A 12932-nucleotide genomic window follows, 5' to 3' on the forward strand; every position below is an offset into this window, starting at 1 on the left:
CAAATCCTTTCATGTCAAAAGAATTTGCTTTAATCCAATTCCTACAACTTCACTTCAGGAAGAGCAAAACGTTTTCATTGTAGTTGTCTTGAGCTTCTCATCTCCAGGTATAAGGAGTTCGCTTTTAGAGCGGAGCTGTGGCACACAGCTGATCATGCCTGGCCAAGCGTTTGTACCGGGAGCCCATAAAACCTTGGACCATTTGTGATTCAGGTTATATAGATTGCTGTGGCATTAGGTTGTAATTGATTCTGTTTAATTTGTCCACGATGGTGATAGTAGTTGTGTATGTGAGTGAATGTGTGTGTGTGTGTGTGTGTGTGTGTGTGTGTGTGTGAGAGAGAGAGAGAGAGAGAGAGAGAGAGAGAGAGAGAGAGAGGGAGAGGGAGAGGGAGAGGGAGAGGAGAGAGAGAGAGAGAGAGAGAGAGAGAGAGAGAGAGAGAGAGAGAGAGAGATAGATGGGGAAGAGGAGAGAGAGGGAAAAGAGGCAGAGATAGAGACACAGACAGAGACACAGAGACAGACACAGAGAGACAGTGAGAAAGTCAGAGAGACAGATGGAGACAGAGACACAGACAGGCAGAGACAGAATCTATGAATCTGAGATCCTTCTGTTTCCAGATTTATTGATATTAATCTGTTTAGTGTTTATCTTTGCAAACCAGTTCTTTACCTCTCCCTCGGCATTAACTTTTAACGTGTTACTTAAACATGCCTATTTTTGTACAGTGTCCTACACATCTAATGTTAGGACTAACTTTTTCTATAACATGTTGACTATCCAGACATTCTAGGTAAATACTGCTTTTCTGTCCTGAGACTGCCCTTTTATTCATACTATCCTCCAACTCCCATTCCACATTCCTTACATGCTATGAACTACCAGCTTCAATGCGACTTCCTCAGAGAGTACGCCCGGCCCTTCGTCTCTGTTCAGGCTCCTCTACTCTCAAGGTTCCTCCTTCCTCACTACTACAACTCACCACACCTATAATAAAACTGTTAACCCTGTAACGAGTTCAACACATCCCTTCCCTTCTTTAGCCATAATATGAGACAATGTTCATGAGGTTTTTTTTGAAAAAGTAAAAATCCGCACTGACAAAGAAATACGAAACATTGTTAAGCCATGTTTATGTAAGAGGGGGTTAAAATGGGACATTTCCAGTTGTCCGTGCAGTTGAAAAGCAAGTTATGGCGTCTCAGTCAGGCACACTTGGCATACAGACTTCACAGCATGTTTTCGTTGGTTGCCCTAGATTCCAGTTTGCTGTCTGATCCAGTCGCGGTAGGCTGTCACTCGAGTGTACACTCCTGGCTTGTTGGGCAGGCCACACTGATATCCCCAGCTCACGATCCCCACAACAAACCAAAGCCGCCTTGAGTCTTCTTGTACTAACGGGCCACCAGAATCACCCTGAAGAAAACAAAGTAAATGGTTATTTAAATGTAAAAGCAATCTGGCAATCTTCAACTTATTTCTATGGCAATACAGGAAGTCTGTCATTATACCAGCCTACCAGTCTTCTTTCAAACATGATGGCCAAGCCATGCAGGGAAAAAAAAAATTACTGAAATCCTTCAAACATGCAAGTCAAGTTGAGAAGATGTGAAGCTCATGAGTGAGCCTCCCTCATTACTTCCTGATTGCCTTCAATGACCCGCTGCATTCCTTTGTACTTCTGGCTTGGAGATCCATTAGCTTCTCCCTGTGATCTCATCATATGCTGTGGAGTCTCTGTCACTTCTAAAGGCCTGCTTGGCCAGTGTCCACATTAGCAGTCCTGACGTCAAGCCAGTCCATCAGGGAAGGGAGCATCCTTTTTCTGGACACTGCCGCAACCTTGATTTCTAGCCCACAGAAGATGCTAAGGAAATAGCTTTCAAGTGAATGAATTTATAGATGTGTTGCTTGCCTACCTTTCTTTTACTACCTGGCATGAGGCCTGATGCATAGTAAATAAGCCGCCAATATTCTTTTTGTGAATAATTGAAAAGAAATTTTTATGACACTAAGCAGAGCCTTTCTTATGACATATTTACCAGCCAATGGCAATAACTAACTGCCTGAAAACACTTACACATGCCATTATCCAATTAGGGAGATACATTTAGAATATACTGTATTATAAGTTAAGTCTGTGGATTTTGGAGCTAGATAGTCTGAGTTCGAGTCCTCCGCCTATCAGCCATGTGAACTCCAGGAAGTTCTTTAACAAATCTGTACTGAAATTCTCTCATCAATAATGGTGTTTTTAATGCGTTTAAGTGAGCTTAACACACAAAGCACTTTGGGCACAGCTTGGCGGATAGCCAGTACTAATAAAACCCAGCTATTATTACCAGATGCACGTCTAGGAAAGTTAGCCATTCATTTGACTGCTCTTAGTAGTTAGGTTTTCCATACCTACTTAATTAATGGTTTGGATGGAGGAAAAGGTTACTCTGTGAATCACCAACTCGCTGGACAAGCACTGCATGGAGCCGGCTGGTACCCCATTCCTTTGGATGAGGTATTCATGCTGCATCTGGCTAGTTCTCAGTATTTTGTTGTTATGTTTTTATGCTATTTTTCTACAGTGTCAAAGTTTTCCATATTATATCTTATCCACCGTGGACAAGTGAACGCTACCTATGCGTTCCGTGTAACATGCTGTACCTCGTTAGATTTGCTGCCTAGCGTCATATGTTTGAACTTGCATTCTTTTTCCTCAACCTGATGAATTTAGGGAATAGCTAGTTGCATGCACACAGGGAATGTTACACAGAAATGAGAAGAGACATGTCTTGGAAAGAATATGTGAAATTGATCTTCTAAACTTCTATGGAAAATAGTATTTATTTATTGTATTTTTGAGACATGAACTCTCTGTGTTGGAGTGTTTCAAGTAGCAATCTGGAGAGGGCCAAGGAAAAGTTTCACAGTACTGATATAGTGAACCTGCCTGAAATGAAGAAGGGACTTTGCTTATTCAGAAGCTGATGAAGGGCGTGGGCCAGTGAAACTGAAAAGAACATTTTAGCATCTCCTCAAGCTGCTGTAAGCTATACTTTCAGTGGATCTGACAATTGTCAACCTGGATTATTACCTGACTGATGAGATCTTTGGAAAACTTTGGTGAAACTTGAAAATTTGTTGTTATGGAAGGTGGGCGAGGGTTCCATGCCGCAAAAATACCTCACTTAAAGGGGACAGAGAACTGAGCAGAGAATTTACAGTGCCTTGAAAGCCGATAAAGAGGTCTCCACCTTATATAAGTTGAAATAGATAAAAATGTATCATCCGGGGAAAGTTCTGGCTGCATTCTTGGTAATCTGTCAGCACCACTGCTTTTCTATGTTTTCAAGATTATGTATGCCAAATTAAAAGCTAATAGCACTGAACACGGAGAATAAACTTCACGTTGCGTACTATTCATCAAGGAAATGGTAGTGGATCCCTGAAAGAGCTAGAATATTGATAATGATGTTTACTTTCTGAACCACCTGCTCCTGTGAGTACATTGGCTTACTATCAGAGAAAGGAATGGAAGCTTTTAAGTTTCATTAATTTCATTCAACTTTCAGTATTAATTTTTATACTGATCACTATAAGGAGACAGTTGTACATTTATTATTTGTTTTTGAATATTCAATTTAAAAATTTATAGTCCAGAGACAATAGTTTCTTTTCCCTTTCCCCATTTCCCTTTCTCTTCCCTCTTTCTCTCCCCTCCCCTCCCCTTCCCTCCCCTCTCCTCCCTTCCCCTCCCCTCCCCTCCACTCCCCTCTCCTCCCCTCCCCTTCCCTCCCCTCCCCTCCCCTCTTCTCCCCTCCCCTCCCCTTTCTTCCCCTATCTCTTTCTTTCTCTTTTATGCTATTATACAATTTAGGATCTCCTGTGATTCAAATAATAAAGATATCATATAAATTTTCTGTCTTTAAGGTACTTTAAAAATTATATATTTTTGGTGTTTCCATGTATTTACAAATAAAACAGTTATAAGATAAAACTTAATTATTATTTATGACTTTAAATGACTGATTATTTTTTGAGTTGATTATAATATACATTTATAAGGTTCAAAATGATTCTATGACTTATGAGTATAGTATTGAACTCTAAAATCAAGCTAGTTACATTTCTACTACTTCAAAAAGTTAACATTACTCCTTTTGATAATAACATAATAATTTACTCTCTAGCAAATTTGAAATATACAATACTTTATTATTAATTATATCCATGATGTTGTATAACCTTTGTTTGACTATCCATAGCAGTTAAAAATGAATATTTTCATGACAGGTGAAATCCAGAAAAGAATTTTATCTTTAAAATTAAGGGCATAAATTTTTCAAGGAGCAGAGTTGTATGCTGTAACTGTTGTTATCTTTATGCCCGTCACAGGGCGCTGTGCTTGAAGATGCCTATAAACGTCTCGGTGGTGACATCGATAAGGCTGTTACCTGGCACGCATCCACTGCTCCTGAAGGCAGTCCAGCACAGAGCATCCCAGGCAAGACGCTTCCGCTGTAACCAGCTGGCTCGTTGCATTCATCACTACTTATTATTCTGACCTGTCCTTGCTGGAGAGCTGTGACTGTGTTGCCTATTTAGTATAAAAACAAACATGAAACAGACCTGAGGAACTATGGATTATTGACTCTATGCTTAATTTGAGAGTGAATATAAACACTACAAACATTATCTACTTTGAGGGAAAGGCACCGGAAGATGCGCATAAGAGCAAATGTGAGCAAAGATTCTGGTAGGAGAGAAGGGATATCTTCTTTAAGGAGATGAGTTTCTCTTTTTGTTTTTGAGTTTGTGATGTATTTTCCATTATACTCTTGGAGTTAATAAATAACTTGTGGGAATGGTGACACATGCCTGTAATCCCAACTTGTAGGAGAAAAATTTAGAAGGACCAGGAGTTCTGGGTCAGCTTCAGTTACGTAGCAAATTTGAGGCCAACCTGCACTACCATGAGATTCCATCTCAAAAACCAGATAAACACCTAACCTAATGGCAACAACAATATTTATGCTAAAATTGACTTATACTATTTAAATTGTTCACTGATAGATTTTGGATTAGAAAATTATGTATCAGTGAACATTTAGCAGCAAAAGAGAAATCAGTCTGATTTTAAGGTTAAAGAACTAATCTGTGATATCAATGCTCCCTCAGAACAGCTATCACAATTTTCCGCAATTGGTATAAAATTTACCTATTACATCAAGTCACTTGGATCAAAAGAACACAATGAAATAATTTCAGAGACAATTAAGATTTTTTTTTAACTCCCTAGAGAAATAATCACTATCATGGTTTTAATAGCTCAAGGAAGTGGCCAATGTTTCTCTTCCATTTAATTATTCTTTCAAATTGTGTTTATTTTAATTTCAATTTTATTTATTCAATGAATAAACATATTCAATTTTTATCTATACCTGGAGTTCCTTGCTGTGGCTTCAGGATTCATTTTATCCCAGAATAACTTAAGGGCTGTGACTTAAGTGTTATTAAAGCCCCTAGGTCATAATCTTTTTACGTCTCCTTTTCTTCATGGAAAAGCATAGCCTTTCTGGTTTAATATGGAACTAGCTGGCCTAAGCACAGGGTCATGGCTCTGCCAGGCCATGCCCTTTTCCCCCATTCCCTCTGCCTTGCTAAAACCCATAAGATTACATTCCTAAAGCTAGCCACCAAGGTCTACTCCCTTATTCGGCCACTTCCTCCTCCCGAGGCTGACTACCAAGGTACAGCGATCAAATATTAAAGTCCAACAATCAAATGCCCCCCCCCTTGCCACCTTAACTAACATGCTCAATCAAAATTAATCAACCTATCCCAACACAGGGTTTCCCCCTTCTACCTTTAAAAATCTCCATTTGCGTATAGACCACATCTGTCTCCTCTTTATTCACAGCTCTTCCTCTCTGGGACAAATACCTCTCCTTTCTCTCCCTTGCCCTCTTCCTCCCCCTCCCTCCCCTGTCTCCCTTTCTTTATCTCCTGTCATTGTCCCTTATCCCTGTCATCTGTCCCTCTGGGGCAAATACATCTCCTTAGAGATTGAGAACTTGGTCCTGGGTGTCTTGAGCCAACTTCCAGGTCCCTGCACTTTCTTCCTTTCTTTCACACTTTCCTGCTATGGTATTTAGAATTTTCTATGATGTCTACGGGCATTGCTTGTGTTACGTTCCTGCGGCAGCAGCTGTAGCCAGAGGTAGCAATGACCTGGGTGTAGATGGTTCTGTATTAGAGGCTGCCCTCAGGCTGTTGCCTCATCAAGAATTTACAAAGCTGGGCTGCTTCAGAGGATTATGAATTCGAGGCCAGCCTGGATTAAAGTGAGACCCTATGTCCAGTAAAACAAACAAAACAAATTTACGTAGTAACAAATGACAGAAGGTTTGCTGTTAAACTGTTTAATTTTCCAAAGGCACTTACCTCCGTAAGTGAGAGAGCCCCATCCGGTGACATATGCCACAGAACCAGGAATGATGCTTTGGGTTGCTGCTGGGAGACACACCCTATGGATATTCCGGCTAAAGGTTACAGGTCTGTCAAGTTGTACGACTGCAATATCGTTATCACGCGTTATGGGGCTGTAATTGGTATGGGCTAAAATAGCCCTTATTTTTAATCTTAACATAGGACGAATCGTAGAAACACCAAAGGTGGCAGTCCATTGTTGAGGCTGAGAGTAGCTAAAAACAAAACAAAACAAAAAAACCAAACAAACCAAAACATGCCATTACATAGGGAATTCAACAGCACTTCGTGTATTTATATTTTGGCTTTTGTTTTAATAATATTAGTTCTTTGAGAATTTCTTTTTTTTTTTATTAAATTCATTTATTTATTCACTTTACATCCCGACCACAGCACCCTCCCTCCTCTCCCTGTGGTCCCACGGGCCTCTCACTATCTTCCACCTGTCCTTCCTCTCCTTCTCAGAAAAGGAGAACTCTCCCCAACTTCAGTTTTCTTTCATCTTTTTGTTCTGTGCTTTCCTAAGGAAAGGATTTTTTCCCTGACTCTCTAGTGCCCTGGCTCCATCTTACTCATCCACTAAGTTTTAAATCTTCTGAGTGTAACCAGTCTCCATCACATCTTGTCATTATCAACTTAAAACATTTATCTAGACCTAAAAACTTTGAAAATTTCATATAATGTGTTTTGTATTTGCTATCAACATCTCATTGATATGTTTTCCTGAACTGTAATCTCCAAATTGTATTGAAATCTTTACTAGCAGTCCGAATAGTCATTTTATTCTAAATAAACAGAGAACAGTTTTTAGAAAACACATTTTGGAGTACTAAATTATCTTGACTTTTTTCCTATCCCAGTGAGCATGTCTTAGCACAGTAATGATAACTGGTAGAGGGGGACGTTATTGTTTCTTCTTCTTCCCTGATATTCATACCCAAGCAACAAAGGATGCTGAAATAGTTATCTTTTTAACTCATTCCCTTTGATTGTTGGGTTTGTGTTGTTGTTGTTTTGTGATGGAAGAGCCACTCAAATAGTAGTAAGGTTGAAGACTATTTTTCTTGCTAATAAATGAATGATTTTTCTGTTGATGTATGTTTTGTGTATATATATTATATACAATGTAATAGAAATATATATTTTTGTATATATGTATATAGTGTGTATAAAAATGAACATATGTATGAAAGAGAGATAATTTCCTACATTTTTACATTAGGAAATTATTATTGTAACTTGGGGACTATAGGGTTTTCTTTAGGTATACCTTAAGAAGACACATCTACAATAAAAAGTGGATAAATTTTATTAAATCAAAATTAAGCATAACATACACAAGTTTATCAGGTAAATGTGAAACCACAAGATATTATTAGCAATTAGCAATGCCTAATATGTGAATTTTGAGATAGTCTAATATAAGCTGGCTTGCTTAGAACTTGCTAGATAGCCAAGGACTACCTTGAACTGCAGATCCTTTTGTCTCTGTATTCCAAGTGCTTGTGTTATACTGCCATTATTGCCAGGTAAGGGCTACAAGCATGAAGCCTATACAATAATGTCTATTAACAAATAGAAAATGAACTGGGAAGCCATTGTAAATGGACATGGAATATTAACAGAAAATTCACGCAAGAGGTGGTCCAAATACCTCCTAAATATGAGATGTCCAAACCCATTGGTTATCATGCAATAGAAACAACAACAACAAACATGTAATGTATATTAATTAATATATACATAATGTATTTCAGTGGCAAAAAATTAAGCAGGAGAAAATTATGAAGTGTTGGTTAGGTGGAAAGTTGTTCTCTTTTACTGGTCAAACTAAACATTTGGAAAGTTTTATGGTATATTTATCAAGTTGCTTTTACTTCTGGGTACATATCAGAAAATTTTCTAAATATTTATATCAGAAAATTTTCTAAATATTTATAGAAAGATAGCACTCCTTTGTGTGTATGTACTTGTGTATGTTGGGGACGTGTTTTTGTGACAATGGGAAATTACAGCAACCTAGTGAGATGACACAAATATGATAGCTTTATATATATACACACACATATATATACTTTATATTTATTAAATATTCTTTATTGTATATATGGGTATTTGATCTTTTAAAATTTGTTTTAAATTTATTGTAATTTACTCATATTACATCCCTATTGTTATCCCTTTGCTTGTATCTCCCCATTCTCACTCTCCCTCCCTCGTCTGCCCTATCCTTTCCCCTAGACCTCTGACAGAAGGGGTCCCCCTCCCCCACCATCTGAGCACAGCCTATCAGGTCTCTTTTGGATAGCTTGCGTCCCCTTCCCTTGTGTGCCGCAGGGCCGTCCCACCAAGGGGAAGTGACCAAATCAGGGGCACCAGAGCTCATACGACAGCTCCTTATGGTGGGTTCTTATGCAGTACTTAAAAAAGATGGGAATGCCTTGATTAGGTGAAAACCATATAGAACAATACAGGACTTATACACACTGCAGTCATCATAAATTAAAAGCATATATACACAAAAGTAATGCTATAGGTATAACAGGTATGTGACTCTTTAAAAATATTTCAAATATACTATGCCCAGTAAGGGTATTGAGGGAACCGGGGCAGCTGGAAGTAGGATCGAAGAATGGAAGAAGGAAAAAAAATACAACTTAAGATTTTGCATCCTGTTTCTAAGGCACTCAGAGGAAGGATAGCAGGCTACCAAGAAGAGACTTGATACCCCAAGAGCATATACAGGGGGAGGAGGTCCCCCTCAGTCACAGTCATAGGGGAGGGGAGTAAGGGGAAAATGGGAGGGAGGGAGGAATGGGAGGATACAAGGGAGGGGATAACCACTGAGATGTAACAAGAATAAATTAATAAAAATATTTTAAAATGATGCAAATAAACATTTTCAACTACGAAAGTTGCTATTCAGATTAGAGAACACAAATGCAATTAAACAATAATTTAAGAGTTTTCAGATAGTGGAATGAATACAAAAAATTAAAATTATGTGTGTAAGAAGTTCTTATTACACACGAATGAACCCCAGTTATAAATTGCAAGTTAAAACTAAAATGAATACACATACATTTCCATGTAAATCTTATCTCTGCCATGCATTCTCATCACTGTAATTATGGCAACTTAAGATTTCATTCTCAGTTAATGTATAAAATGTGTACAAATGAAACAGAACTATGACAAGCCTGGCATTGTAATTCTCTCCATTCATAGTTCAATAAGCTGTGTCTCTATTTTGTATAAGGAAAGTCTCTGGGATTAAAGTGTAAATAATAATGATCCTTATCCTTTAGGAGTCCAATACACTATGGGAAGACAAAGTAATACTATCAGAAAACACAAAGATTACTGGAAAAGGTAAGAAATCATCATAAAAGTTCTACCAAGGAGATGACACTAGAATAACCTTCAGTAGGTCCCCATCACCTCTGTGTGCGTGGATGTAAGGTTGGCCAGTCCCAAACCAGTCCCTGCTCATGGTTCTCAGAGATACTCAGATCCCTAGTGGGGTACCACGACCTGTTCCACACAGTCTTACAGCTCTAGTGGTTTCACCAAGGTAGTGAGTAGTTTCATGGTGGCAAAATGAAAAGATATTTCCTGCATATCATTGGTATACTTAGGATTATCTTTCCAAATAGCGACATTCTCTCCTTAGCTTTGATAACGAGGCCCTAATGGAGTACAGATCTACTCCTGTTTCTAGTGCATCCTCAAATTATATTAAATGCCTCCTAAGTCCAGGTATTTACACCTTTGGTTTCCACACTGAGGGTGTGGCTGAAAGCAAATAGTGCCAGTCTTACTGTTTGGCGTTTCTGGTGACACTGATGATTGAAAGGGTCTTGTGAATTTTATTCCTTGTATTACCTGAAATGCAACAGCAAGTATGCCCACTAAAACCAGAATGGTGTGATTTTAGGAGGATCTCTCAAATAAATTTCAATTTTATTCACTAACATTGAGTTATAAAACAGCAGCAGAAACTTCAGGAAAATGTGAGGCTTCCTACAATCTTTGCTTAGCAACTGCATGTTAGTTGTTTTCATGTTTACTCCTTCATATAATAAACAATTTGGGAAAAGCACTGCAATAAAAAATCGTACTCTCAGATCTCAACAGTGTTTCTTTGGAATTCTGAATATCTCAAAGAATTCTGGTACGATCAAATGGGGATTGGGAATTGTTAAAATAACAATTCAGGAGAAACAACAGTTTGAGAAGTGTAATGGATGGGAAATGTACAAAGAGCCAGATGATAAAATTGCTATGAGCCTGAAGCTTAGGATGTGTACTCTGGGAAATGACTATGTCTTGATTGGACTGAGGGTAGATTTGTCTATATGATAAGGATTCTGTATTCTACTAATTTAAAAAGACTGAGAAAAGAATAGATACAGTTAGGGGGCACATCTGAGTTTACTTTTCTGGGTGATTTTTTTTTTAAATTTTAGTTTCCCTAATTTTTTAAATTCTTGGACCTCCAGTACCAACATATGCCTGAAACTAGAAGGTTTTTCATCATGTTGAACTAAAAATCCTTCTATTAGAGGCAGTGTGACCTTCATCTTATACTGACCAAAAAAGTTTGCACAGCTGCTCTACACCAGTGCAGTGTAAGTAGTAGCTGCACTCACTCTAAATGTCTAATTGGAAAAGCCTAATATAAGCACTCTCAAGGTGGTGCTCTGTTTGTATTTGGTGCTTCCATTATGTATAATATTGTGTTCAATATAGGTATTAAATCCATTTTGTAAAATTAGATTAATGAGATTATAATCTCTAGGCTGACTATTAGTCTTCTAGTTAGGTTCTGCGATATAATGTGAGAATCCTTTACAATGAAAAAAGTGAAAATTAAAAATTATTTTATTTATTTAATTTGATGTGTATGAATGTTCTGCCTGATTATATCTATGTGCACTGTAGATGTCTGGTACCTGCAGAGGTCAGATAAGAGTTGAATGCCCTGGAACTAAAACCAGCCCATGGGGGCTGAAAAAGCATCAAGTGCTCTTAACCAACTACACATCTTTCCAGCCTGGACAACAAAAATTTAACTTTTAAAAAATTACTTTAACCAGTTCCTCCTGTAACACTAACACCTATATAACAGTGTTGCCCTTATTTTGAAAACAAAGAGAAGTTGTATAAATTCCATAAATTTTTACAACAAGTTTTTAAATTAAGCATGCTAGTGTATGATCCTCTTGTTAATTTGCTGTGATGGAATACTGTCATTTGAAACAGAATTACCAGCAAACCATTAAGTTGGAGGAGAAAAGATAATTATGCTTTCATGAATTAAAAAAAAAGACTCAAATATTTTCCATTGAATTATTTTGGCATCAATACAATTATGATTAGTGCTAAGGGTAGTGGGTGATCTTCATGTAGCTTTCTCTTCTAATTACTCCCAGATGCAAGAGTAGCTGTGGTCTCACCTTCTGAAGCAGTGAGCTGCTGTCAGCACCCAGGAGTTACTGATCAGGACACCTCCACAGTGGTGGACGTAGTTGAGCTGTAGACTGACTTGCCAGGGCCAGTCACCTGTCTCTGCTTGAATGCCTCCAATGACTCGCTCTTCTGACAGTGTTATAAGGTCTGGACGGGCTCCACATTCTAACAACAACAACAACAACAACAACAACAACAACAACAACTACCATATTAACACATTGGCAAGATGATAGTTGTTTTCATTTAGAAAATTACTGTGGAGATTGTCCACCATATAACTTAATTTAAATATCTTAAAAACCTACAAACATTCCAGTGTCAGAGGTTAAATGGACAGGAATGGGTTAATTTGCTCATATTTTCTCAATCCAAAATCTTATGATAGTTATTCTTATATTTAGCCTAATATTTATTACTAGTATTAGAAGTATTTCACAAGTAATAATTTCTACTGTTGGGTTAGTAACCGGTTGCTAACCCTAAGCATTTGCTTTTCTTACAAATTTCCCAAAAGAGGTTGATTAATTAGGTTTTCATTAGGAATATACATGGATATCGGTTCCTTACCTGCCTTCTTCAAATAAGTTCCTTAATAATTAATTTATTACAAATTTGTTTAAAATAATCACAAATTAAACCAGAACTGAATTGAAAAATATCTTTAAGTTGAGTGTCACTACCTTTTAAAATCTCCTGTGTCTAAAATAAATCAGAAACCCAAGTACATAGAACTAGTTTCTAACTACATTTGGCTTGTCTGAAAAGTAAATTTCATGTTTCTAGGAATTCTTACCTGTCCCCCTAGCCCGAGAGGATATATATGGAGTGACATTGGAACACAGAAACTTTCCCTTCTAGTTATAGGCTTCAAAGTGATGCGACATCTATAATTTATTACCTTATAATTAACCCAAAACCACAACAAAGTGAGCCATTGTGAGTTCAAAAAGCTACATGATTTTTGTCATCAAAC

The 12932-nt window shown here is 37.7% G+C and overlaps 1 protein-coding gene across 1 annotated transcript in view; it reads right to left on the reverse strand.

Moving 5' to 3' along the window:
• Nucleotides 1–417: 417 nt before the first annotated feature.
• The window catches only part of TMPRSS11D (transmembrane serine protease 11D), a 54643-nt gene continuing 42128 nt past the window's right edge, over nucleotides 418–12932 (reverse strand). The window contains exons 7-10 of the mRNA XM_084760537.1: nucleotides 11944–12121; nucleotides 6440–6699; nucleotides 4450–4592; nucleotides 418–1417 (exon numbers count right to left, since the gene is read on the reverse strand). Of these exons, the coding sequence (XP_084616663.1) occupies nucleotides 1256–1417; nucleotides 4450–4592; nucleotides 6440–6699; nucleotides 11944–12121 (743 nt within the window). The 3' untranslated portion in view covers nucleotides 418–1255. The remainder of the gene's footprint in view (nucleotides 1418–4449; nucleotides 4593–6439; nucleotides 6700–11943; nucleotides 12122–12932) is intronic.

The sequence above is a fragment of the Acomys minous genome, assembly GCF_964271855.1.
Source record: "Acomys minous genome assembly, chromosome: 15".
Classification (NCBI taxonomy): Eukaryota; Metazoa; Chordata; class Mammalia; order Rodentia; family Muridae; genus Acomys; species Acomys minous.